This window comes from Mesoplodon mirus (assembly GCF_964341445.2).
Source record: "Mesoplodon mirus genome assembly, chromosome: 18".
Taxonomy (NCBI): Eukaryota; Metazoa; Chordata; class Mammalia; order Artiodactyla; family Ziphiidae; genus Mesoplodon; species Mesoplodon mirus.
Window position 1 is genome coordinate 65,780,461 of NC_138994.1, and position 27,112 is coordinate 65,807,572.

Sequence of the window (27,112 nt, forward strand, 5' to 3'; positions counted from 1 at the left end):
TTTTTCTAAATGTATGAGAATAATAAAAATAAAGCTGGAAAGGTAGGCTTGTGCTAATAGAAGGCTAAGCTAAGAACTTGTCCTTGTAGGCCAGTGACTAGCAAATCTAAATGTGCAGGAAAAAGCCTTTTGCAGGCAGGGGAAGATATATAAAAGGAAGTGGAGTGCAGGAGTTAAAAGCACGGGCTCCAGAGACACTGACTAATTCAAACCTTGGCTCTGCCACTTAAAACATATGACCTTGGGCAACTTTGTCAACCTGTCTCTCAGTTTTCTCATCTGTAACATGAGGTGATAAACTTTCACAGAGCTATTGTGAGGATTGGATGACTCAATGCATGCATGGGAATCATTGGAAGAGGACCTGGCATATGGTAGGGCAGCATTGGTATCAATGGTGATGACAACGATAGTCGTGGTCTGCCCCTAAGGGGAGGCTTCATTATTCCAGGATTGAAGTCAACTTAGCTCTATACAATTGCTACTAGTAGGACACCTTTCTTTCTTAGTAATCATGAACTCTCTAGAACCACTGGACCTTTAGAAGCCTTTAATGAGCTTATGTTACCATTTGGCTTCACATATACAAGTAGACCCAGGCATTTGTAAGTCCAACTCAAAATATCAGTTTTCCCTGAAGTTAGGTATAATCATTTGCCAGGGTTGCCATAACAAAATACCACAGACTGGGTGATTTAAACCACAGAGTTTTTCTTCTCACAATTGGAGGCCAGAAGTTCAAGAACAAGGGCTTGGCAGGTTTGGTTTCTCCTGAGGCCTCTCTCCTTGGCTTACAGATGGCTGCCTTCTTACTGAGTCCTCACATGGCCTTTCCCCTGTGTGCACATCCCTGGTGTCTCCCTGTGTGTCCAAATTTCGTCTTATAAACACAACAGCCATATTGAATGAGGGCCCACCCTTATGACCTCATTTTAGTTTAATCACCTCTCTAACGGCCCTTTCTCCAAACACAGTCACATTCTGAAGTACTGGGGGTTGGGCTTTCATCATATGAATTTGGGGGGACACAGTCAATTTAACCCACAACACCAAGCTAGGATCTTTCTTCTCATTATAATATTTTCTCCAGTCCCCTGCCACGGAGGTCTCTTTTCATGACCATTACCTCATAACAAAGAGTCTGAGACTTTACCAAGAAAGCCAAGAGGTGTACTTGTGGTGACCATCCCCAGATACATACTCAGTGCTTCCTGTGCCGTATTCTGGGCAGTGTACCTGGATCCAGCCGTACACAGAACAACCTGCCTGCCCTGGTGAAGCTTGCATTCTAATAGGGGTGCCATAATCTAACAAAATACATGACAGCACTTGGAGTGACTCAGATGTGAACAAGTGCCATGGAGAATACGAAAGAAGAATAAGGGAGAAGGGGAACACCCTGGGCAGGGGGATGACTACCTTATAAGGAGTGGTCATGGGAAGGCCCCCTCCTGGGGTCACACTTTAGCAGTGACTTGAGGAAGTCAGGGAACAAGCCATGCGGATAACTGGAGGAAGAACATTTCAGACCGACAAGTGCTAAGTGCTAAGATCCTGAGTTGGGAGTGACTAGGAACATCAATGTGGCTGGAGCAGAACAGGTGAGGGAGAAAGTGCTTGGAAATGAGGAGAGGTAGGTCAGGTCCCCTGTGTGGTGCCTTGCTGTCATTGTAGGGATGTTGGCTTTTGCTGGAGTGAAATCAGAAGTCACTAGAAGGTTCTTTTTATTAATTTTTATTGGAGTATAGTTGCTTTACAATGTTGTGTTAGTTTCTACTGTACAGCAAAATGAATCAGTTATACACATACATATATCCCCTCTTTTTTGGATTTCCTTCCCATTTAGGTCACCACAGTGCATTAAGTAGAGCTCCCTGTGCTATACAGTAGGTTCTCATTTGTTATCTATTTTATACGTAGTATCAAGAGCGCATATATCCCACTAGAAGGTTTTGAGCATGGTCTGATTTGTTTTTAAAGGCTCCACTCAGATTATTGTGTTGAGAATAGACTGGGTGAGGGAGTGGGGAAGGGTGAGTGGGTAAGTCAACTAGTTACAATTGTCAGGTTAGACGTAACAGTAAAGTAGGAGCAGTGAAGTGAGTAAGAAAGGTTTAGATTCTTGATGTTGCAAATGTAGAACCACCAGGAATTTCTGTTATTCCATCTGGTGCTTATAACTCCCTCTAGATTGCCTTTGGCATCCTGCCCATCAGCACTATCAAGGTTTCAGTTGCATTGAGCATTCTCTATATCCTGGAGCCAAGTGTACAGCTTAAATCCATGCATAGCCTCCCGAGTTCAATCTCCATATCAAAATAAATGAGCACTAACGTTATATAAATCCTACATAGGAAACTGGATAAAGTGGGCATCTTTAACCATCTATATTCTGATCACAGGTTATAAAAAGTCCAAAGCCAAAAGGAATGCAGAATGCCTCCAGATGGTATCATATTCGGATAAAGAAATATAAAATGTCATCATGCATGTGAAACACTTCTAACCAGAAAAGGAAAAGAGAGCAGAAGAGAGGAAGACAGACCAGGAAAGTGATAAAAATTTGCTAACCCTAAAAGTGGGTGACTGGCATGGTGCAACAGTTCTTGTCAATACTTTTGAAAGCAAGCTACAAAATTGTTTTCCAATTGCTGACGTTAAGAAGTTGTATCTTGAGTTTTTCTTATTTAAGATGAAGACTTTAGTATAGTTCTACTCATCTTTTCCTTCCTTGATTTCTGTTCATATAGTCTGAGAGTTTAGCTCAACACAGCTTTTATTAAGTAAAAATTATCAAGTAAGAGGTGGGCGGAGGGCGCGGGAAGTGAGCCTGGTTGCCTTTCGCCGCCCCGAACGCGAACTGCGCACTTCAGATCTGCTTGGTAAACCAGGTGCACCACCATACTGGCCACAAGACTTGTGTGGCTCTGGACACTGCCTTCCAGGGTTTCCTCCCAGCTTTCACCAAGGCCTCCCTTGTTGTGAAGAATTCCATCATGAAGAATCGATAGCTCTTCACACCCAGCAGGGAATACGCCACCAAGACAAGAATTGGGATCTGGCTTGGGAAAACTGGCCAAGGACTCAAAAGAGGCAGCTTTGGAACCATCATTGGAAAAAAAATATTTAAAATTGATCAGATGAGATGTTTTATTGCTAGAGGGGCTGCTGTTTTGGTGTTCTGTGTTACTGTGACTTGGAAATGTCTAATGAGATCGGCGCTATTGAAAAGGCTATAATTTGGCCTCAGTATGTGAAGGGTAGAATTCATTCCACTTATATGTACTTAGAAGGAAGTATTGGCTTAACAGCTTTGTCTTCCCTGGCAGTGAGCAGAACTCCTGCTCTCGTGAATTTGATGATGAGAGGCTCTTGGGTGGCAATTGGTGCAACCTTTGATTGCATCAGTTGTCATGCAGCCATGATTGGAGCTGGAATGCTGGTATACTCGATATCATATGACAGGAGCCCAGGCCCAAAGCATCTTGCTTGGTTATTACATTCTGGTATGATGGGTGCAGTGGTGGCTCCTCTGCTGATATTAGGGGGGCCTCTTCTCATCAGAGCTTCATGGTACACGGCTGGCACTGTGGGAGGCCTCTCCACCATGGCTATGTGTGTGCCCAGCGAGAAGTTTCTGAACATGGGAACACCGCTGAGCGTGGGCCTGGGTCTCGTCTTTTTGTCCTCAATGAGATCTATGTTTCTTCCACCTACCACTGTGGCTGGTGCCACTCTGTACTCAGTGGCAATTTATGGTAGATTAGTTCTTTTCAGCCTGTTTCTTCTGTATGATACACAGAAAGTAATCAAGTCTGCAGAAGAGTCCCAGTGTACGGAGTTCAAAAATGTGATCCCGTCAATTCAATGCTGGGAGTCTACATGGATACATTATACATACCTATGTGAGTTGCCAGTATTCTAGCAACTGGAGGCAACAGAAAGAAGTGAAGTGACCAGCTTCTGACTCCCTTAATACATCAGATATCTGGCTTGTTTAATAGGGGCAGATATTTGTTAAATAGTTTGTGCAAGCAGCTTTTGTTGAAGTTTAGAAGATAAGAACTTGTCAGCATGTTTCAAGTGTTCCAGTAATGTGATGCTTCAGGTCTGCTTTTTCTTCTGGAGAATAAATTCAGTAGTTCTATTCCAAATAGCACACACATTTTCAATTCTCATGTTTGAGTAATTCTAAAATGTTCTAATGAGTGTGAAAACCAAGGTTTGTGTTGCAGGAATTTAAGTATTTTATCTATTTTTAAATTTAGTCGGTTAAGTGAAACTTAGCAAACTTGTGTACCTCCTTTTTTTTTTTTTTTTTTTTTTTGAATGTGGACTATTAACAAGTAATGTCACAAGTGACATAGGGGTTTGGTAAAGGGACCAGAGGGAAGTAAAGTGTCACCTGCAGTCTTTCTTTGAATGCTGAGAACTTAGCACTTATGTAATTGTGGTGAGTCAGAGAGGGGGTTGGGACATTTGGAAACAAGTCATGGCTGTACATCTGCTGAACTTAGCAGAAGCACTGAGCAGAAAACAAAGACATAGGTGATTGTCAAGGCTGTTCTTACAGTACATATGTGATCATGTCTGGCTTCCCATTGTTTGACACTGTTAGAAGAGTCCACAATGCCAATCATATGGAGAATTCCTGTCATATAGCATGTGTGCATGTGAGTCTTACCTTTGAATCTTCTAGAACAAAATATCCTTAAAGCACTCAAGAAAAAAATACTCAAAGCATGAAAATTGTTGCAATTTTAAGTATACAAACAGTATGTTCATAATTGCTGAATATTTTTGTAAATTTATTGAAATGTTTAAAGGAAAACATGCTTGCCCTTCTCATCTCATCAAGCTTTAAAGCCTGTTTGTGGTTTACATTTGAGATTATGAAAGCAGTTTTTCCCCTCAGATTTGGTTTCTTGCACTCCCTCTCAGAGGAATCACTAAAAAACGGAAGGCAAAGTGAGGTTTTTTCATGAACTATATCAATCAAAAAATATAATGGAGAAAATGCTTCATTAGAGTTCCCCCTAGCAGAATTTTCCTCCTCTCCTGCATAGACCATTATTTAACTCTCTTGTGCCATTTGTAACTTTTTTGATACAGAAGAGTTATTTTTGGAAGTTCTTATGAATGAAGTAAGTATATGAGTATTGAGATAGTTGGTGTTTTGACAAAGATTTATTACAGTAATCCAGAAATAATTACTTACCACCTCAAGTCACATAGAATGCTTATTTCTGATATAATAAAGGTCCCAGCCAGATAAAAAGTAAAAAATTATCACTACTAATAACTAGTACTATTTTAATTGAAAAATGACCATTCTGAAGACTCTGGTTCCCCACCAGCTCTCTCAGATAAAAGCTGATTTTTTTTTTCCATACTCCATGTAGTAGGTTGAAAAATGACCTTCCAAGAAGAGATCCACATTCCAATTCCTGGAATGTTACCTTATATGGTAGTTTTTGCAGATGCCATTAAATTCAAGATCTTGAGATGGGGAGATTATCCTGGATTATCTGGGTCGGTTCAAAATGCAATCAAATGTACACTTCTAAGAATGAGGCAAAAAGAGATTTAACACACACACAGAGGAGAAGGCAATGTGAAGATAGAGCAGAGAGAGATTTGAAGATGCTGGCTTTGAAGATTGAAGAGATGTAAAACACAAGCCAAGGAGTGCCAAGAACCTCCAAAAAAATGAAAGAGACAAGGAACAATGGATTCTAGAATCTCTAGAGGGAGCACAGCATTGCCAATACCTTGATTTTGGCTCAGTAATACTGACTTTGGACTTCTAACCTCTAGAACTGTGAGAGAATAAATTTCTGTTGTTTCAAGCCCCAGAGTTTGTATTAATTTTTTACAGCAGCTACAAGAAACTAATACACCCACATACTTGAGAGCTGCAGTTTAAGTAGGCATTGCTGACTCTTCTAACAGTGTCAAACAATGGGAAGCCAGACATGATCACATATGTACTGTAAGGACAGCCTTGACAATCACCTATGTCTTTGTTTTCTGCTCAGGGCTTCTGCTAAGTTCAGCAGATGTACCGCCATGACTTGTTACCCTGAATGCTACTTCTAAACATATCTTTCCCCTTTATCTATCAGACTTGACCATCAGACACCTCTTCCTTTTACTGTGATCTGGCTATCTCCTGACCTCTCCCCACTCATCAAGGGCTTTAGAGCTCAGCTGGCTTCATTCTCTTCACTCTTACTCTTTCAACCTACTTGGAAATTTCAACAATCCTCTGTTTCTGCAGATTTTTTACTATTCAGTTGAGAGGACGTGCCCTTCACTTCACTCCAGCCATCCACACTTTTATGGTTCTCCCAAAATCTTATCATCACCAGTAACCATACGCCTTCTGAAATCTCAGTCCCAGTCATGCCCCTACCATCCACCACCTCCAGCCCTCCCGGCTCATGGACTCAATTCTCTTCCCCAAGCGTCTCTTGACCACACAGGGGCCGCCATTGCACTGACCCTACCACTTATCCCTACTCCACACTGCCCCCCACCCCTGTATGTCCTCATTTACCTCCAGCTTAGAAGCTTTGATCTAGTTTGAGAATCATTTCCTTCCTAACACCCTTATTGGCCCTACCCTTTGTTTCTTCATCTGATTAAGCCTCCAATCTGCTTAACCAAACTATCTACCTACTCTGAGCTAAACATATTACTTTAAATTCATGATGACTAATCTCAACTCAACACTGCCCAGCACTCCTACCCTACTTCCCTAGGATATTTGTTTTCTCTTTCTCCAACACAAATATTTAAGAACTTCTCGTTTTCAACAGACCACACATTTCCTCACTCAATCTCTGCTGATGACTTTGACTCATTCCTGAGTGAAAAACAAAACAAAACTCAGGAATCAGATGAAACTAACCTCATCTTCCTACCGCTAAAGCCACTCAAAACCCACTTTTCCTTCTCTATTGATATGACGGAATAATTGTCCCAGGTCCTAGCTGTGACCCACTCTTCCATGTGTACATGGGATCTCATCCCTGCTCAAGGAACTTGACCCTATAGTTTTCCCTTTTCTCTTGTGTTATCAACTGCCCTTTCACAACTGGACTGTTCCCATTGGCTCACATACATGCTTTAATATCACTCATCTAAAAAATAATTTTAAAGCAAACACCTGTCTTTCACTCCCACACTGGCCTCCAGCTACTTCATTTCTCTGCAGTCTTTCACACCCAAACCCCTCAAAATTATCTAGACTCAGTCTCTATTTTCTTACCTTCTTTTCTCAACCTACTTTTTTGGGTTTCATCCCTCACCCCACCCACCTTCATGAAAAACTCCTTCAGTTTTTATCAGGATCTCAAAACCAATGGTCAATTCCCTATTCTCATATTACCCAATCACTTAGCAGCTTTTAACGCAGTTATCTACTTCCCTTTCTACACCTACTTTTCCCTGGGTTTCCCTGATACCATGCTCCCCTGGCTTACCTTTTACCTCACTGGCCACTCCTCTGTTTCATTTGTTGGCTCCTTCTTGTCTGCTGAGTCTCTAAATGTTGGAATACTCTGGACCCCATCCTTAGCCTTTCTTCTCTTCCCTATCGGCACTTTCTCCCAATCTCATCTTGTCCAGTTCTGTCACTATGAATGCTACCTATATATTGCTAACTCCAAAATCTGTACCTGCAACACTGATCTTCCCACTAAGATCAAGACCCAGATATCCAGCTACCTCCTCAGTATATCAAATTTAACTAATCCTAAGGAGAACTCTTGATCCAGCCCCCAAATCAGCCATGTGCGTGTCACTAAGTGATAACTCCATATACGGTACCCCCCTATACCCAGTTGCTCAGTCCAAAATCCTCTTTCTCTCATCACTTACATCCAATCCTCAGCAAGTGCAACATATATTTCTCAAATCCAAGCCACTTCTTAGCATCTCCATCAACACTCCAGTCCATGCCATCATCAGATCTCACCTACACCATTGCAGCAGTCTCCCTTACCCATCTCTCTTCTCCAACTCTTGTCTCTCTGTAACTCATTCTCTGAAGATCAGACATAGTTTCTCCAAGATTAAGTGTGATCACTGTCACTCTATTTAAATATCTCTGATAGCTTCCTTTGGCAATTAGAATAAAATCCAAATTCTCTAGTATAGCTTACCAAGCCCTCTGTGATGTGACCCTGCATTAATCCACTACAGCTTTGTTACAGAGGTGGAATCTTCTGCTGCCCATTGTGCCTTTCTCAGGGTTCCTCCTATTTTTTTGCTCTCTTTATTTTTATTTTTTTTATTTTCTTTTTTCCAGCTTTACTGAGATACAATTGACCTATAACATATTTCAGACCATCACATTGTACACCTTTAACTTGTGAGGAATAGCTGCCCATGATGTAAGTCACCACCATCTCCACCATCCCCTCCTTCTATACTCACTTCCCTTGGATTGAAGATAGGAGGACAGCAATAAGGCTCTATGTATCCTGGGTCTATGATACAGGGGCAGATGGTGGGTTTGGTTGGTCAAATGTCCAACTATCCTTAAACATTCTGTATTTAACTAATGCAAGGCCTGATTATGCCCTGTGGTCAAAACTGTTTAAATACTGCTAAATCTAACTCCATCTATCTGATGTCATGAGTTTCTCAAATTCTTATATTGGGTTGTCTTTCAGTCTTATTTTAATGCATGTATAATTTATAGGCATGACTCAAGCATATGAAACCTATTTTCCTTCATTTCTCTGTTAGAAAGATAAATTAATTCAGAAGCCTCCACATCTGCCAATGCTGAAAATCCAATCTTGCCAATAAAAAGTAGTTCAACGACTTCTTGTTTAAAGCTTCATCTTTGGGGAAGTAAATACTTATTCAAGTTCTGGATTCTCCCTTGTCACCTTCTTCCCACATTCTTTCTTGGAATCACCTAAGTTCCAGGGGTCTTAGGTCCCAGCTTTGGAGAAGGAACATGTGGTCTACATATTTTCATTTGCCTTCAATGTCCCCCACTGACGTGTGGCTTGTCCCATCTGTTCTTGGGCATCAGACTCTGCACCAGCTACTTCACTGCTCCTGTCCAAGCCTCCAGTCACACAGCTGGCAGTCTGCTCACTCTGTGCTCTTTGGTAGAACTCTGAGCCCTTCAACTGAACATCTGTCAACTCTTCCACCTTAATCGTATTTGTGGGTCTTGGAAACTCTTGGCTATTTTCCTTGCACCATCCTGATATGCCTTCAATTATAAGGTAGCCCTGGCTTGTCCAGTTAGCCACCTTTCTTGGAAATTGTTCTCTACCATTCCAGCATGCTGCTACTCAGTGTCATATAGGGCATGTGGCCTCTCCAAGAATCTGACAATCTCCCATAGACATACTATGCAATCAGATCCCAAGACTTTCAGCTTTGGAGTTCTATCTGTGTGAGTCTACAGTCTCTCCACCGATAGATGGTATGGGGGAAGGGAAGGGCCTTCACAGGGGCACGCTAACATCTACTCTCTTGTTACCTCCCCTTGGAATTCCCCTTTCAACTCTTTATTGCCTTAAAAGTAGAAAAGTTGCTCACATTCTTTACTTTCTCTTTCCTATATTTTGGCCTGAGGTGTAAATTCTAGGTTCTTAGTCTTTTGATACACAAAGCCAATATTTTGTAATTTTTAAAATGGTCTTTGCTCTCCCCACAATGCCTGGCTCTAAGCCTATAGACTTTGGTATAAATTTACAGAAGTCTACAAAAGAGCTCAAGAATGATGAATCTGACTCTTTCAGGATGCATATCTCCTGTGAGTCACTACCTTTAGAAACCCTGGATGCTGAAGGGGAAGAGAAATGGGTTCAAATAATTCTTGGGAAGGGGAGAGGGAAGAAACAATCTTTAAACATCTCTAAAATACTACCCCCTGCTACACTACTTTTTTTATTTCTTTTGTAGGTCTTTATATTTTTCTGTATCTTCCAAGGAATTTTATTGGGAAGATATAAAAGGCTATATCACGGGCTGCCAACCAGTTGCTATTTTTAAACTTGTGTTTATTTTTTATGGAAGCAAACTTCACATACAGGAATTTTCTTTCATCTCAGGCATTTTCTTCATGGAGTCATACTTAGCAAAGGAGCCAGGAACCAAAACCAGAGCTAGAAGGGCAAATACCCAAAGGAAGTAGAGGTAGGTATATCCAAAGTAGAGCTTTGTTTATCTCCCACTTTGCTCCAAGCCATGCCTAGTTTTATCTAAGCGTTAGAGAGATGGTATATTCATTTTCTAGTACTGCTGTAACAAAAATACCACAAACTGGGCCACTTAAAGCAATAGAAATTTATCCTCTCACAGTTGTGGAGACTGGAAGTCTGAAATCAGAGTGTTAGTGGGGTCGGTTCCTTCTAGAGTCTCTCAGGGAGACTCTGTCCCGTACCTTTCTCCTAGCTTCTGGTGGTTGCCAGCAATCCTTGGCATCCCTTGGCTTGTAGCTGTCTCACCCCAATCTCTGTCTCCATCTTCACGTGGCCTTCTCCTCTCTGTGTATCTCTGTGTCTTCATATATCCTCCTTATAAGGACACCAGTCACTGGATGTAAGACCCACCATTATCTACCATGACCTCATCTTAACTAATTACATTTGCAAAGACCTTATTTCCAAAGAAGGTCACATTCTGAGTTTCTAAGAGGATATGAATTTGGAGGGAGACTCTATTCAACCTAGTTCAGGTGGAAAAAATATCTTGAAGTTGTTCTGTGATAATACATGGAAGTATTTTTCCAGAAGGTCCCAGGTGAGCCACATACTAGATTGTGACTGCGAAGTTGAGAGGGGCCATGGGTTGGAGGTAGTTATGTGTTCTGAGTGCAAATTTTTAGGTCAGGTAGACTTTTGAAAATATAGATGGCTAGCATTTGGTTTTTATGATGATTGCCATTCTTGCTTTTCTAACATCTATCACATCTAGACCTCTTTCATCTTCCTCTCTACCTAGTCAATAGCTCCAGAGAAAAAGCACTAGATAAGAATTCAAAACTTCACTTAAAGTCTATTTCTATCATTTACCATCTGCTTGGCTCTAAGCAAATCACTTCCCTGAGCTTCCATGTCCTGAACTGTAAAATAATTAGACTTCCAATGATTCTTTTGTAAGTTTGTGACATTTTTACCTCCAAAGTTATTGAAAATTTAAACTACACTAAGGCTTTTTGGATGCTGTATTTTATTGAAGAAGCAAGGCAGTGTGTAATGTCAGAGATAAACTCCTATGCAGCCTAATTAAAATTCAAAAATATTTTGGAGTTTCAAGAAATAAACTCTAGTTGCCTGGAAATGCATTTACATGGAGCACATATTTATCTGGCATTATTAGGTGACGCCCCAGTTCAGCAGACAAAATGGACTAGACTGTGAATAAGTGTGTACACAAATGAGAGCCCAGGGAATATCTATCTGATTAGGTTTCAAATGCCCCAGAGCGCATAGCATAGGGTATTCTATGTAGATATTTGATTTCTATTTCAGGCAGGAGAAGAGAGGTGGAAGGGTGAGAGGGAGAAAAGGAATAAGAATGAGCTAATTAGAATTCCATTGCCTCTCTGAGCTTAGATTCCCTCATTCCTAAGATGCAGCTGATGCTCCTGCTGTTCATTAGTGCTCTCTACCTATCATCAGGCACTCAGTGTAGCTTCAGCATTTATCACATCGTCAAGCTCCAAAGCACCGATCAGGCTGCCACATGGTAAGTGCACAATACATGTTTGTAAATGAGTGAAGGAAATACTATGTCCGGACTATGCCAAGGGGTTGTTTTGAACTGTAGCTTCTTATTATTACGTCTGTCACCCTCTGCTGCTGATTACAAAGCTCCCTCCCAGCTTGCCTTTGCCAGTTTTTTCTTTAGTTAGCAGTCTCTGCTTTGGCCACTAGATGGCACAAGAGGAAAGTTCTTTAAAGATCAGGAAGGAAGGAAAGGCGCTTTGGAGACGTCGAGCTGCAATACGAACAAGGCAGCCACCCCCAGGGTTCATTTAACAAACCAGGTAGCCAGCATTTCACCTAACACATTGGAAGGAAGCAAAGCCTCCACAAGGCTGGATTTGAAATGACCTTTGGGCACTGGTAGATACAAAGACAAAAACACTCTCTGCAGATAGTAATAACCACCTGGTATATACTGCTGCCTTTTAAAGCCTTGCTGTAATCTGGGAGCACTGATGTGACTTACAGAAGCACCCGGCAACTCCACTTGCTGAGATTCGGTGCTCACAAAGAAACTTTGTATTATAAATGGACTTTGTCTTTAGATCTGCCTCCAGGGAGAAAAAGCTGGGGTCATTCCAGCATAAGACCTTCCAACTTTTGTGACAGGTGTATGTTTCACTGTAACAATAAATCGGTAATCTGATTTAAACATCAGTCTCCTATGAGCTTGGTAAATGTGAATTGCAACCAGGAAAAGGACTTTCTCTTGACAAAATGAACTATCTGAGCCTGTTGGACTGGTGTGACGTCTGTGTTGAATGCCTCCTATGACATCTCTTAGTGGCACCACTGCTGTGGTGACCCATTTTCTACACACCCTTCTTTCACACATCTGTGGCCATGATTCGCCATCCTGGCTGCATATCAAAATTATCCATGAAGATTGTTACTGATGCAGAGTCGCAGACTCCAGCCCCAAAGATTCTAATTCAATAGATCTGGCGTGGATCCGGGAATCTGTATTCCTAAGAAGTCCAGTTGATTCCAACGAGCCTGGCTCCACACCTATGGTGTTTGAGAACCATTCATCTTTCTAAGTATAATTCCACAGCTTAGTCCAGAACCACAGATTCATGGAATATTTTATTTGAAAAAGGTCTCCACATCAATAAGAATGCCTTTTACAGCAACCCTGAACCCTCAGGTTCCCAGGGAAGGCATCAAGGACTAGACAGGAAGCTGCTAGGCCATTAAAGCCTAACAGCCACAAGAAGCTAGCAGACCTCTGGGACCTTTGACCTTTAACCAGGAGTATCAAAAGAATCCCATTAGCTCTTGGAGAAATGGCCCTGTCTGGTCAAAAATGTATACGTGAAGGACTACCCCAGTGGTCCAGTGGTTAAGACTCCGTACTTCCACTGCAGGGGGGCACAGGTTCGATCCCTGGTCAGGGAACTAAGATCCTGCATGCTGTGTGATGCAGCCCAAAAATAAATAAATAAATAATATTATATATATATACACACACACACACACACACACACACACACGAGACCATGAGACCAAGGCCAGATACATAATTTGTGAGCCCAGTACAAAATTTAAAATTATTAAAAAATTGATGATGGAGACGGCAGGGCATTAAACTAGTGTGTGGCCCTTCTGAGCAAGAGGCCCTATGCAACTGCCCACATCCCATGCCCGTGAGGGTGGCCCTCTACAGGACTATTGGGACAGGCTACCACTGAGGCAGGAAGATGATTATAAATCAAGGGATAGCGGTATTTTTATCTGATCTTCTTTTCAATTTGCTTATTTTCCTGTATCCACACAGCAGCCAAGGTGATCTCTTTAAAGTGCAATCTGTCCCGTCCCTCCCCTGCATTAACTGATCCAGTTCCGCCCATAGATCCAGCATCAACTCTAAAGCCCTGAGCAGGGCTAGCACATCCTTTTGCAATTTGACTCCTGCCCACTGCTCTCATGTTATGCTCCCCATTCTTTCTCTATACTACAGCCCACTACCCTTGTTTCAATTCCTCTAGTTTTCCAGGCTTCTTTCTGCTCAGACCTCTCATGAATGCCGTTCTCTGTGGCTTGAAAAATCTTCCCTACCTGTCCTAACCTGGCTAAATTTTGACTGTCATTCAGGTCATAGGTTAAATGTCTCTTCGTCATGGAAGCCTTCTCTGACCCACCTTGGGACACACTCTCCTATCACCCTCTCCTTGTCTTTATAAATTTATTCCCACTGTTGTTAAATGGTGACTTGTGCTGTTATTTGTTTAATGTCTGTCTCCCCTGCTAGGCTAAATGCTTCTATCTTATTATTGTTTGGCACAGTACCTAGAACACAGAAGGTGCTCAAGAAGTATTTTTGAATTAATGAATGAAAAAAACCAACAAAGGCAGAAAGGGTGAAAATGTCGGTGCTGTGCGTGTTCCTCTTATTAAAGAAACACATCCATTCCCAAAGCCCAAATCACTCCAAAGATGGATACTTGGCATTAAAATCTCCCTTAGAGAGCTTCCCCGGTGGCACAGTGGTTAAGAATCTGCCTGCCAATGCAGGGGACATGGGTTCGTGCCCTGATCCAGGAAGATCCCACATGCCGCGGAGCAACTAAGCCCGTGCACCACAACTACTGAGCTTGCGCTCTAGAGCCCGTGAGCCACAACTACTGAGCCCCGTGCTGCAACTATTGAAGCCCACGTGCCTAGAGCCCGTGCTCCGCAGCAAGAGAAGCCACCACAGTGAGAAGCCCGCACACTGCAACAAAGAGTAGCCCCCACTTGCCACAAGTAGAGAAAGCCCGCGTGCAGCAACAAAGACCCAACACAGTCAAAGATAAATAAATAAATAAAATAGAAAAATAAAACCCAAAAACCTCCCTTAGATAGAAAAGGAAACAAAAGCAAAAATAAACAAATGGGACCTAATTAAAAGTTTTTGCATAGTAAAGGAAACCATCAGCAAAACAAAAATACAACCTACTGAATGGGAGAAAATATTTGCAAAGGATATGTCTGATAAAGAGTTAAGGTCCAGGGCTTCCCTGGTGGCGCAGTGGTTGAGAGTCCGCCTGCTGATGCGGGGGACACGGGTTCATGCCCTGGTCCGGGAAGATCCCACATGCCGCAGAGCGGCTGGGCCCGTGAGCCGTGGCCGCTGAGCCTGCGCGTCCGGAGCCTGTGCTCCACAATGGGAGAGGCCACAGCAGTGAGAGGCACGCATGCTGCAAAAAAAAAAAAAAAGAGTTAATGTCAAAAATATATAAACAACTCAATAGAAAAAAACAAACCACCTGATTAAAAAATGGGCAGAAGACTTGAATAGACATTTTTTCAAAGAAGACACACAGATGGCCAACAGGCACATGAAAAGATGCTCAACATTGCTAATCAGGGAAACCACAAATCAAAATCACAATGATACAGTATCTCATACCGGTCAGAATGGCTATCATCAAAAGGACCACAAATAACAAACATTAGCAAGGATGCGGAGAAAAGTGAACCCTTGTGCACCATTTGTGGGAATGTAAACTGGTGCAGCCATTGGAAAAGACTATGGAGATTCTTCAAAAAAACTAAAACTAGAACTACCACATGACCCAGAAATTCCATTCCTGGGTATATATCCAAAGAAAATGAAAACACTAATTTGAAAAGATATATGCACCCCAATGTTTATAGCAGCATTATTTATAATAGCCAACATATGGAAGCAACCTAAGTGTCCATCAACAGATGAATGGATAAAGAAGATGTGGTGTATATACACATATTTACATATTAACCATAAAAAAGACTGAAATTTTGTCATTTGCAACAACACAGATGGACCTGGAGAGTATTATGCTTAGTGAAATAAGTCAGAGAAAAACAAATACTGTATATTATCACTTATATGTGGAATCCAAAAACAAACAAACAAACAAATAAATATAACAAAACAGAAACAGACTCAGATACAGAGAACAAATTCTACCAGTGGGGGTAGGGCAAGGCATGGGTAGGGGATTAACAGGTACAAACTACTATGTATAAAAAGAATAAGATACACAGATATATTGTACAGCACAGGGAATATAGCCAATATTTTATAAAACTTTAAATGGAGTATAATCTATAAAAATATTGAATCACTATGTTGTACACCTGAAACTAATAGTGTTTAATTTAAAAAATAAAATGAAATAAATAAACTTCCCTTATATAAACGGTGACCATACTTCACAACTTTTTCCAGGACAATCCAATTTTTAACAGTGTGCTTATTAACAGCACTTACTTTTGTTCACCAAAACTCCCTGTTTGGGCATTGAATTATATGGACCTCCTGCTTACATACCACACTTTGGTAACATGAACCATCTCTCTTTTTCTCTTTCTCTCTCTGCGTAGGTGAGTTGATGAGACAGTTTCTGTGCTTTGGTGGCTGTAGTATTAACAGAAGAGCTTAAGTTATTAAACCAGGCAGCTTTAATCTGTGAGGTCTCCTGAAGCAGTGAGGATTAATGTATTTTTATTGCAGAGCCAATGTAGCTATTACATCGAGCTAGGGTTTGCTTCCAGCAACCCCCAAACTGGCCCCACTGCCTTTCTCTAGACCCACTTCCCAACCGTGAGGGATGCGATGGAATTTTACCTGGAGATTGACCCTGTCACCTTGAACCTGATCATCCTAGTTGCGAGCTACGTCATCTTGCTCCTGGTTTTCCTCATCTCCTGCGTGCTGTATGACTGCCGAGGCAAGGACCCCAGTAAGGAGTATGCTCCTGAGGCCACCCTGGACGCCCAGTCCTCCATCCACCTGGTGGTGATGCAGCAAAGTGCTCCGCGGGCCCACTGGGCAAGCGGCCCTGGCCTTCATTTTGGGAATCGTGCTCCACTAGGGAAGAAAAGCACAATGGTGTGAGGCTGGCTGAAGGATACTGGGGAGAGAGCGCTAGACATTCTGGACAAAACTTGCCCCACGTGGCTGCAATTCTCTCGGCACACAGGTCCTGCTTGGCTATGTAAGTGGGAGCTCTGCCTTCCTTTCTGCTTTCTCGTCATCCTGCTTGAGGGTGAAGCAACTGTTTCAGGTAAGAAGCCCACGGCGACCTTTGGTCAAGGTCTCCAGATGCAAAATCTCAGCACTATCATTGCTTAATGAAGCTGGTTACAAGTACATTCCTGATGAAGCTCTCCTTGCAACTTCTAGGACAGATTGACATTTGAGAAAGGGTTTAAAGAAGCGAGTGCAATGGTATGTGTGTGTGTGTGTGTGTGTGTGGTGAGGAATGGGACTAGCTCAAATCTATCCTATACTTATCAAATCCTTTCTTTTCAAGGCAACCACTGAACTTTTCCAGACTTAAGATTTTTATTATTTCTATAGGTACCAGCTCTTCACATTCATTCCTCACTCTGAGTCAATATGGTGAACACACTAACCGTAGAGCATGGTGGTTTACTGACAAAGCTTGGAGCCTGGGTTCAGACCCTGTCTCCTTCACTTACTGGCTGTGTGACCAGAGCCATTTGTTTGTGCCTCAGGACTAGTGGGAGGACCTCCAGGCTGTTTGGAGTATTTAAATGAGTGAATTCACTGAAAACACCTGAGACAGTACTTGGCATGTAGGGTTAGCTGTTATGATGAATATTAATATTATTCCCTTTCATACTTCTCATCAAGAAATTTAATCTCCAGTCCTGAAATCTGACCTGGTCCAATGCAAAGTTACTGAGGTCCCATGGCTTGGTGTTTCACTCCCCCCAGCACTACCTGCTGTCTTCCTGTTCCCTTTCTTTGCTGCTACTAACTATAAATTTGTTTTCCGCTCATTCACTTATTTTCACAATTTTGAATTAGTATCTCCATTGTGTATGTATGTTTTTTATTAATCCTCCCTGCTTTGAGCTCAGAGCAACTTACGTGTTCACTTGGTGATTTACTAAACTCCTCCTTCTAATCAGGCCCTGTTGGAAATACAAAGAAACGAGTGTGTCATGACCCTCTCTTCGGTCTTTGCTGCCTAACAGGAAGAGGAGGAGTCAGGAATGACTCAGAGGATGAAGGACAAGAAAACATTGCGGATTCTGTGCTAGAAGTTCTACCTAGAGTGCAGGAGTCTGCAGAGACACGGGTGCCCAGCCCTAAAAAGGGGCTCAAGGGACATTTGCATAATGTTGAATAAACAATTTCATCTTAGACTCAGGCTTCAAAGATGAGGTGATTTGTCTTGAAAGATAAGCAACTATTTTCTAGAAGGACAAAAATGTGTTGGGGGCTTGGAAGTAGGACAGGAGATGGCATTTTAGACAGAAGAGATAATGTAGACAGAGCTTGGAAGCAGAAATTGTAGAGTTCACTGACTGTGACAGTCTGATGGCTTCCAAAACTTGGAAGAAAAAGTGAGAGGGCCTCCCTGGTGGCGCAGTGGTTGAGAGTCCGCCTGCCGATGCAGGGGATACGGGTTCGTGCCCCGGTCTGGGAGGATCCCATATGCCGCGGAGCGGCTGGGCCCGTGAGCCATGGCCGCTGGGCCTGCGCGTCCGGAGCCTGTGCTCCGCAACGGGAGAGGCCACAACAGTGAGAGGCTCGCATACCGCAAAAAAAAAAAAAAAAAAAAAAAAAAAAAAAAAAAAAAGTGAGAAATTAAGTTTCATTTTAACTTATAGAAAACTTGAAGAGGAGGTACTGGCCCAGCCTGCCCTGCCAGCTTCAGCAATGGGCACTGTTTTGGCATTGGATTGTTGAGTAGTATAACAAAAACAAACAAAATCCCAGTAATTTTGTTTTCGGATTTTTAATAATTAAAATTGTTTCTTTATATTTTATCAGAAAATCATATTTTTTCTTACATATGTGATTTGAAAATTATATTGAGAATCTTTCAGAGAAATTTTTTTCTTTTATGGTCAAGGAGTCATCCTTACCTTAATAGTGAAAATATAAAATTAATGGGAAAACAGAGTAAATTAACAGGCAGCTTCTAAGAACCTGCACTTTCCCTAGTGTGAACTTCACCTGGACTAACCTTACTTATTTCCCCATCATGGGAATACATAACAATTAGTGGAGAAAAAAATATATCAGTGAAGAAAACAATCCAAGGACCACAAGAAAAGTGTTGACAACAGTAATAATTGTAATCATAGCTTTTTGAGAGAGAGAAATATAAAATGTTTATCTCATCTAATTTTAAAGTTCAGATTATGATATAACCATTCATTGATAATTTTTAGATAAACAAATAGTTTCAATTATATTTCAATTCCATATTGTGGTCAATTGAAGAAGAAAAATTAACAGAAATGGAAGGAAAGAAAAATAAATTCTAAGAGAAAGAAGGAGAACGAGAAGAACCAAAAACCAAATAGTTAAAGTAACAACAACGACAGAAAAGGGAACAGAAATAAAGTCAGAGGAGAGAAAAAAGAAGTAAAGAAGGAAACTAAAAAGACTCTAGGGTGGATGTTGGAATAAAGGGCATTAAGCTTTTCCAAGCCTGTGGTTCCTTTGATTTGTGGTTCATCTGGAGTTGTGTTCTCCAACAGGAACCAGCTTCTCAGCTTTTAAAAGAATCTTTTCTGTATAGCACGTACACTTAGAATCTTATAAGAACTAGAGGTATCTTTAAGAATTTTACCAACAAGGAAACTAACCCAGAAAGAACAGTGATTTTCCCAAGAGCCTTTGGCTTCAGAACTGACACAAAGATCCTGTTATTCCCTTTTTCCTATTTGTCCCCCAGTCCTCTTTCAGGTAAACATTATCTCTTACCTGTTTGCAGTTTAAAACTTTGTGATTTATTTCTTATTTTTTAAATAAAGCTTTAATTCCCAATGGAATTATTAGTTGCACAGCTATGAAATTGTAACTAATGTCTTAAAGCCTGGTGAAATGGGTGCCAGCTAGAACCAAGGAGTTCCTTTTACAGTCAAATGCTACAGCATTATTTTTGTTTCCTTTTGGGATTAGGACTCCCTTATTCCACCTTCTTTTACTTCATTATTCTCCCATCATGCACAATTTTTATCAAAGCAAACGCAATATTTTGACCTAATTTGGATGATAGTTGTGGGAAGGACATACAAAAAACTCTTCCAAGGCCAGGGAAGGGAGGGAGAGAATGTAGGTTTGTCAGGTATCTCTACATGCCAGATACCTTTTTTTCACCCTCCTCCTCCCCTATGAGAGGGACACAATTAAAAGTAGTTTAAAGATAAGAAAATGGAGGCTCAGGAAGGCACTAAAGCTTGTGCAAGTTCACAGCGGGTCCATGCAGGAGGCAGTATCTGAACTCAGTTGCAGGTATGTCACCTCTGCTCTCTATTTTTTTCAGCCATTCAAGGGCAGTAGCAAACCCATGTTTATTCTTCTTTTTCTCTCTCCCATGCTAGAAGTGCATACCTGGGAGGCTGCTCAAGAAAAAGCTGTTAAATCATATAACAGTTTTTCAGATTTCCAGCAAAGAAAAAATAAATTGTGATAATTTGGCCAGAACATTATCTTCTGATATTCCAAAAGACACCAAGATGGAATGGCCTAAGGCAGGGCTTGGTGCCAGAAATGCCAAGCTCAAAACCCTCTGTCTCTACCTGCTGTGGAACCTTTTATGCATCACTTAACTGCCTAAGTCCTTTGCCCAACTTAAATACAATGTTGTCGATGAGGTTTAGAATTATATATGTAAAATATCTGGCATATGGTATGATTTCAACACAACGAAAGCCACTATTATTATAATACCAACAGATAAGGTGAAAGTAAAGTAGGGCATCTCGCCACTCAGCGGCCAAGACTGCTTCTGCAGATTCAGGCTCATTTATGGGACCACTGAGGAGAAGGAGGATGAGGTTGGAGAGCTGCCACACACAGCAGGAATTGGGAAACAGGGGGAAGCATCTGTGATGGGTTGAAGACATATGTTGAAGTCTTTACCCCCAGTACTCCAGAATATGATTCTGTTTCAAAATAGGATCCGTACCAGTATAATTAGCTAAGGTGAGGTCGTAGTGGAGCAGGGTGGACCCCTAATCCAATATGATTGGTGTCCTTATGAAAAAGGGGAATCTGGACACAGACATACACACAGGAGAATGTTTGTGAAGACTAGAGTTATTCTACCACTTGCCAAGGAACTACCAGAAGGGAAGAGAGAGGTCTGGAACAGATCCTACCTTAGTGCCTTTGGAGGGAACATGACCCTGCCAACACCTTGATCTCAAACTTTGTGCCTCCAGAACCGTGTGACAATAAATTCCTGTTGTTTAAGCCACTTAGTTTGTGGTAAATTGTTAAGATAGGATTAGCAAACTAATACAGTGCCTAAAGATAATTTTACTACGTATAATGGGATGCTTAACATTTTAAGGCCCTTTGGAGTCAGTGACATGATTCTTTTGGATGTGACACCATACTGAGCTGGGGCCTTGGGCAGAAGCTAGAAAGCTAAGCTTTATCAGAGTTACCTGGGAAAGAGACATGCACAAGCAGAGTAACAATTTGTTGTGTTTTTAAGGAGGTCAGACTACAGGAGAAATGTCTTGAGGAAGAAAATGTGCTTGTGATTTTCCTAAATAGAAAATAAAGGATAATTGAGAGGAATAAGTTCTATAAAGAGGAGGAAGGGGCCAGTCACAAAGAAAAGATGTTATGGAGTCCAAGTGTAAACCTACTGGGTTGAAGCAAAAAAAAAAAAAAAAAAAAAAAGCCTCAGAACTAGCCTTAAAGAATCCAAGTCCCTTGGTGTCGCAGTGGTTGAGAGTCTGCCTGCCGATGCAGGGGACATGGATTTGTGCCCCGGTCCGGGAAGATCCCACATGCTGCGGAGCGGCTGGGCCCGTGAGCCATGGCCGCTGCGCCTGCGCGTCCTGAGCCTGTGCTCCGCAACGGGAGAGGCCACACCAGTGAGAGGCCCGCGTACTACAAAAAAAAAAAAAAAAAAAAGAATCCAAGTCCCTCCAGATATTCCATAGATACTTCAGAAGCCACTTAGTGAGTGCCAGACACATCATTTAATCTGCCAGAAAATTTGTAGGGGGAGGAACATTTATTCTTATTTTAGAGACAAGGGAGTTTCAGATTGTCTTGTCTGAACTTTTAGGGGACAGAATAGGATTAGCAGAGCCCTGGGATCCTGACTCAGCCCTGAGTTTGCCTATAATTCCATGACAGCCCAGAATCTATGCAGAGTAGCAGAGCAATTGGGCCTGCTGAGTGCACACTTTTGCAATCTGTCTCTCACTGCCTTTACTTTCAGGGAGCACCGATAACACAAACCTCTTGATGAGGGCAAAAGCCCCTGAGAAATAGAGAGCACAGTCCAGTGTTGCTCAAGAGTACCAAGAACAGCCCTTTTCTCACTACTTCATCTTCCCTGAGAACAGTAGTGGTTGAAATATACAAAGTAAAAGAACACTTGGGCTGTCAGTGTTCCAGATAAGGGTTTTGTAACACTAAGATTAAGAAAGATCTCAGCTATTTCACATCCTCCCAAGATAATGGGAAGTTGTCTGCACGTGCTTATTTTTTGTTCAAAGCTTCTCTGTACTTGACTGTTATTTAATTAAACATCAGCCATATGCTGGGATCTGCTGGTTCTCTGTTTGGCATATCTACAGCCTGGTGACCTCAGATGCAATCTAAGGTTGAAAGACATACAAGACTTAGGAGATACTAGAAGAATGAGGACTTGGTTAGGATGAAGGGGACCAAGGGAGAGAAAAGTCTGTTGCACCAAGGGCTGGGGTGGAGTGTGCTTAAAATTGGCCAACAGGGCTTCCCTGGTGGCGCAGTGGTTGAGAGTCTGCCTGCCGATGCAGGGGACACGGGTTTGTGCCCCAGTCCGGGAAGATCCCACATGCCGCGGAGCAGCTGGGCCACTGGACCTGTGCGTCCGGAGCCTGTGCTCCGCAACTGGAGAGGCCACAACAATGAGAGGCCCGCGTACCGCAAAAAAAAAAAAAAAAAAATTTGGCCAACAAGCGTGCAAAAGAAACGTGGCAGTGGAATTTGGAATCTGAACTGTTTGTCAGAACTGATAAGGACATTCTTACCATGGAAATTTATCAGTGACAAGTTGCTTGCCATGAGGTGAAGGAGAAAAACTTATGATAGAATTTTGGAGAAAAATTTCAATGTTAACAGTCATTAGACAGATACTCAGGAGGAAAACCAGAAGGTCCAGATAAGGAAACGATTGGTTTCTTAAATGTCAACAAGAAAGTTTCCCTAAATTTAACCTAAATCTCTTCTGCCTCTTATACTCTACATTCATTTTCTCTCATTTGTCCCTTCTGGGTTTTATTTTTTTTTAAATCACTGTTTATAGGGTGATTTGTATAAACATGTCTCATGAAAGAATCCAATCAGATTAGATCACAGTCATAAGTTTGGTGATCACAGTCACAGCCTATTGACGAATCACCATCAGTTGTGAGATGTCTGCAAGTCATTTGTTACTAAAAATAAGTTATCTAAGTTTGTGAATGATTTACCTGTTTTCAAATAGGGGGTGAATTAAAGGTAATCTCAATCCTAATGCCATTGTCACTTCTGTGTACTCCAGCGTTGTTGCTGAGGCAGCACAGATACAGGTGTGGTGACAGCTAACATGGAAGCAATTGCACATAGCTATTGATCACTCATCTACTTGATGAATATTTGACCTACTTTGTACAGGCCTCGTGCCAGGTCCAGGAGATGCACTACGCACACAGCAGATGCAAGTTGTGTCCTCACAAAGCTTGTCAAGTAGCAGGAAAAATTCCTGAGCACTTTTCATGTATTGTCTGTCTATCCACTACAGCCCTAAGAGGTACTGTCTTTTTCCCAATCTTATGAATTTTTGGTAGCTAAGACTCTAAAACCCATTCTCCAGACCAGCGGCCTCCAAGCACCTCTGAGCCTGCATTCCTTTCACTAAAGGAAACTTTAGTATTCACCTGTGTGTGTGTATTTATATAAGTATACATTTATGAATATTTAAATAATATATATTTAAATAAGCCTAGATTTGTAGATAGTTACACTTTATATATACACATATGCATATACTTATACATTTTATGTACTTTATGGATCTTCCTGTACACCTCACCTTGGAGACCACTGCTCCACACCATTCCACCACCTTGCCTCCTGATTTTGTCTATGTATAATGGCAATAATCTACCTCCAATCCCCCCCAGCTTAACCCTAGGTTTTGCTCTGGATGAGCGGGGATGGGAACCTTGTCTAAGAACTTGATCTAGGAAATATTTGTTTTTAATAATGAGCAGTCATTTACAAGTTTGGACTAGATCTTTGTACTGTTAAGGACGTTTTGGCAAAATTCCTTGATGAGTTTTTTAATATGCAAAGATAAGTTCTTCTACTTTGTAAATCCTATTCATTTACTTTGAATTTTCTTTCCTGGCTGGATCTTAAGTACCTCCAACAAAAGAGTGAGTGTCCTGTATGCCTGTTTCAGTCCCCGCAGCACCCAGGAAAGGACTGAACACATCAGGAAATCTTCATCCTGTTAGAGAAAGGAAGACTTTTTTACTTCATCTGTAGAATAGGAATTACTATCCTGTGGAAACAAAGTGCCCCAGACACAGGAGGCAGGTGGCCGGGCTGCTCTGACATCCCCAAGCTTGGAAGACTAGGAACGTGCAGCACATAGTCTTGTAATGAATGAAGCAGCCGAGATGATGCCAGGGCTGACCCCCTCCCTCACAGGCACAGTGGAGAGGAGGCTGGGAAACCAGAGCAATAGAAAAGAGTCCTTCCACCTCTCTACTCTGGCCCCAGTGCCACCAAAGTCACCCAACTTCCTTTTTCCCTCTTTTTTCCTCTATGAAGATGCCTCTACTGAACCACCAGGAAAATGGTTGCAAGTCCTCCTGGACCTGGTCCTGCCACGTCCCTCTGTGCCACTAGACTCTGCTGCTGCCCCAGGTTCCAATTCTAACCCAGTTGCTAACTTCCTGGGAGGTTTTAGGTCCCACTTGCTCATCTAGAGAAAGAAAGCAATGAAGTTAATTAACAACCATCCAAGGTCCTTCCAGCTCTGGCATTTTTGACCCCATATCTCTCCTTTTTCCTGAACTTTCCTCTCTCCTGGCCTTTTAGAATGAAGAAACTATAGACAGGAGGATTTGTCCTGAAAACCTGCCTTTGGTTCTGGCATTGTTATTGATCAGGGAGCTGCAAAGCGAGGCTTAACAGAGGGCTAAGTCCTTTTCTTTCACAGGAGGGATGCACACACCCCATTTTCTAACATGTTTTTCATCTGACATTTCAATTAACTATCCCCACGTTGGTGCTTCTTCAAGTCAAGGTCTCTTTTGCACGCTTTGGAAGGAGCATAAACCGTGACAAATGGTCTCAGTGTAGGCATATGGTGATGCATTGATTTCCTAGTTGCTGGGATGTATTAACAAACTTATTGTCCCCAAATGTAAAAATAATGAACTTACTGCCAAGCGTGGAACATTGACAATGTGAAACAGATTAGATTTATTGGAGCCTCTGAGACAATCCTTAATTTTTAGTAGAACATTGCCTTTTATTTCCATCCTAAGTGAATTTCAATTGCCTTCCCCCTTAAAACCTTGTTTTCACATGGTCGCAGTGATTAGGAATTAAAAAAAAAGTTTTTAAGTGGATGCATTAGTTAGAAATTGTGCTCAGATATGACTAACAAAGACACAAAACACAGTGGCTGAAACATGATGGGGACTTTGTTATCTCTCCTGCAGCTTGAAGTTGGGAGGGAGATGGTTCAACCTTGTACAGTGGCTCTAAGATACCCCCAAGGACCCAGGTACATTTATTTCTGCTCCATCAGCTTTACTTCATGATTTCTATCTCTGAAGTTGTCTTCTCATTACAAGATGGCCACTGCAGTGCCAAACCTTCCATCTGAGTTCCAGGCAGGGAGAGAGAGGAATAAGAGGGGAAGGGCAAATGGGCTGATACCAGTCAAGTCAGCTGAGAGGCCCACTCAACCACTTCTACTTATATTTCATTGGCTAGAACTTAACAAAATGTCTACCCCCATCTGCAAAGAAGCCTGGAAGATGCAGATTTTTGCAGGGTACATTGACATTCCCCCCAGCCAAATTCAGGGTTTCATTACAAAAGAAAAGGGAGAGAATGAATTTGGTATGGGCAACTGTCCTAGTGGGGTTGTTTTTTCTTCTAAAATTAATAACTGTCTGTTAAGGTAAACTTGAAAGCTCTGGAATTGGAAAAGAAAGAGATAATGATGATTTTAACTACCCTAAGTGATCTCCAGTAGCAGTTAGTGTAATTGCATGCTTAGTTTTTTATTAGTATTTGTGTTTTTCTGATTGTATTTTTTTGACTATAAAAGGAATGCCTATCCATTAGGGAAACTTTGAGCAAAGTATGGAGAAGAAAATAGGAATCACCCATAACCCAGAGATAATCACTATACTATTCTGTTGCATTTTCTGCCACTTTTATGTATATTGTTCATATTAGTAATCATAGTGTATGTATAAGCTGGTACCTTTTTAATTACTTTCTACATAAGATAAGTGAATTTACATATGACCCTACCTAACGTCTCCCTGCACCCTTATAACAGAGCATTCCAAATCGTGGTTGCAAAGCTGTTTGGAAGGTGCTTAAAGTAGGAGAGGATGAATAGCACAGACTGGTTTTCTCCTCTTCTGCTTCTGGGAGGCCATACGGCAGATCTGGCTCACTTCTCACCCCCACTCTAAGACTATATCATATGCTCTCCTTTCTGTATTTTTCCATCTTAAAAAATGTCAAGTGTACATGCCAAAAGTTAAAATGATTCTTCAGGGAACATGAACTGTCATGCCCATTCTTACTGCATGGCTCACAGAGGTGGATTTTGCTCTGGCTTGTAAATTCATAGGATCTCATAGCTAGATAGGGCCTTCATGGCCCCATGCCCAACCCCTAATGCAACAGTGGAGAGAAGCAGAAAGGAAAAGTACCCTGTTCAAGGTCACATGGCATGGTCAGTACCAGAACCCTGGCCTCCCAAGTTCCTTTCTAGTGATTTTCCAACCTACTTGAGATGCTTTGCATGGTGCAACTGATCTCTAAACTTCAAAGGTGTTATGAGCCCCACAGAAAATACACAGCCAAATGCAGCCAGTTGCTAAAGGAATTAACTAAAGCCTAGAGATTGGTAACTTGCTTAGGGTGGCATTTCTCAGATGGGCAATTCCATTTAATATACATGGATTTTCAGAGAAAATATACACTCTACAGAAAACAAGTTTTTCCATCCAGTGTTCATCTGCTATGAGCTCAGACCTTGCTAAGTGACAAAAAGTTGTGCTATAGATTATAGAATTCACAGCCTGGTTGGGGAGATGAGAGAGACATAAGCCAATATGGCACATTCATACAATAGAATGTCATGAAACTGTAAAGGAAT

The 27,112-nt window shown here is 41.7% G+C and overlaps 1 protein-coding gene and 1 pseudogene across 2 annotated transcripts; both read left to right on the forward strand.

Annotated features, from left to right (window-relative positions):
* The first annotated feature begins 3,179 nt into the window (after nucleotides 1-3,179).
* Nucleotides 3,180-3,951, forward strand: LOC309794004 (growth hormone-inducible transmembrane protein-like; annotated as a pseudogene). The gene has a single exon. The product of its transcript is annotated as a growth hormone-inducible transmembrane protein-like (transcript).
* Nucleotides 3,952-16,326: 12,375 nt separating this feature from the next.
* SMIM36 (small integral membrane protein 36) lies at nucleotides 16,327-16,608 on the forward strand (the record flags this gene model as incomplete). Its single annotated transcript, XM_082604263.1, has 1 exon — nucleotides 16,327-16,608. One exon carries the CDS (start codon nucleotides 16,327-16,329, stop codon nucleotides 16,606-16,608), a length of 282 nt encoding a protein of 93 aa, XP_082460389.1.
* Nucleotides 16,609-27,112: the final 10,504 nt, after the last annotated feature.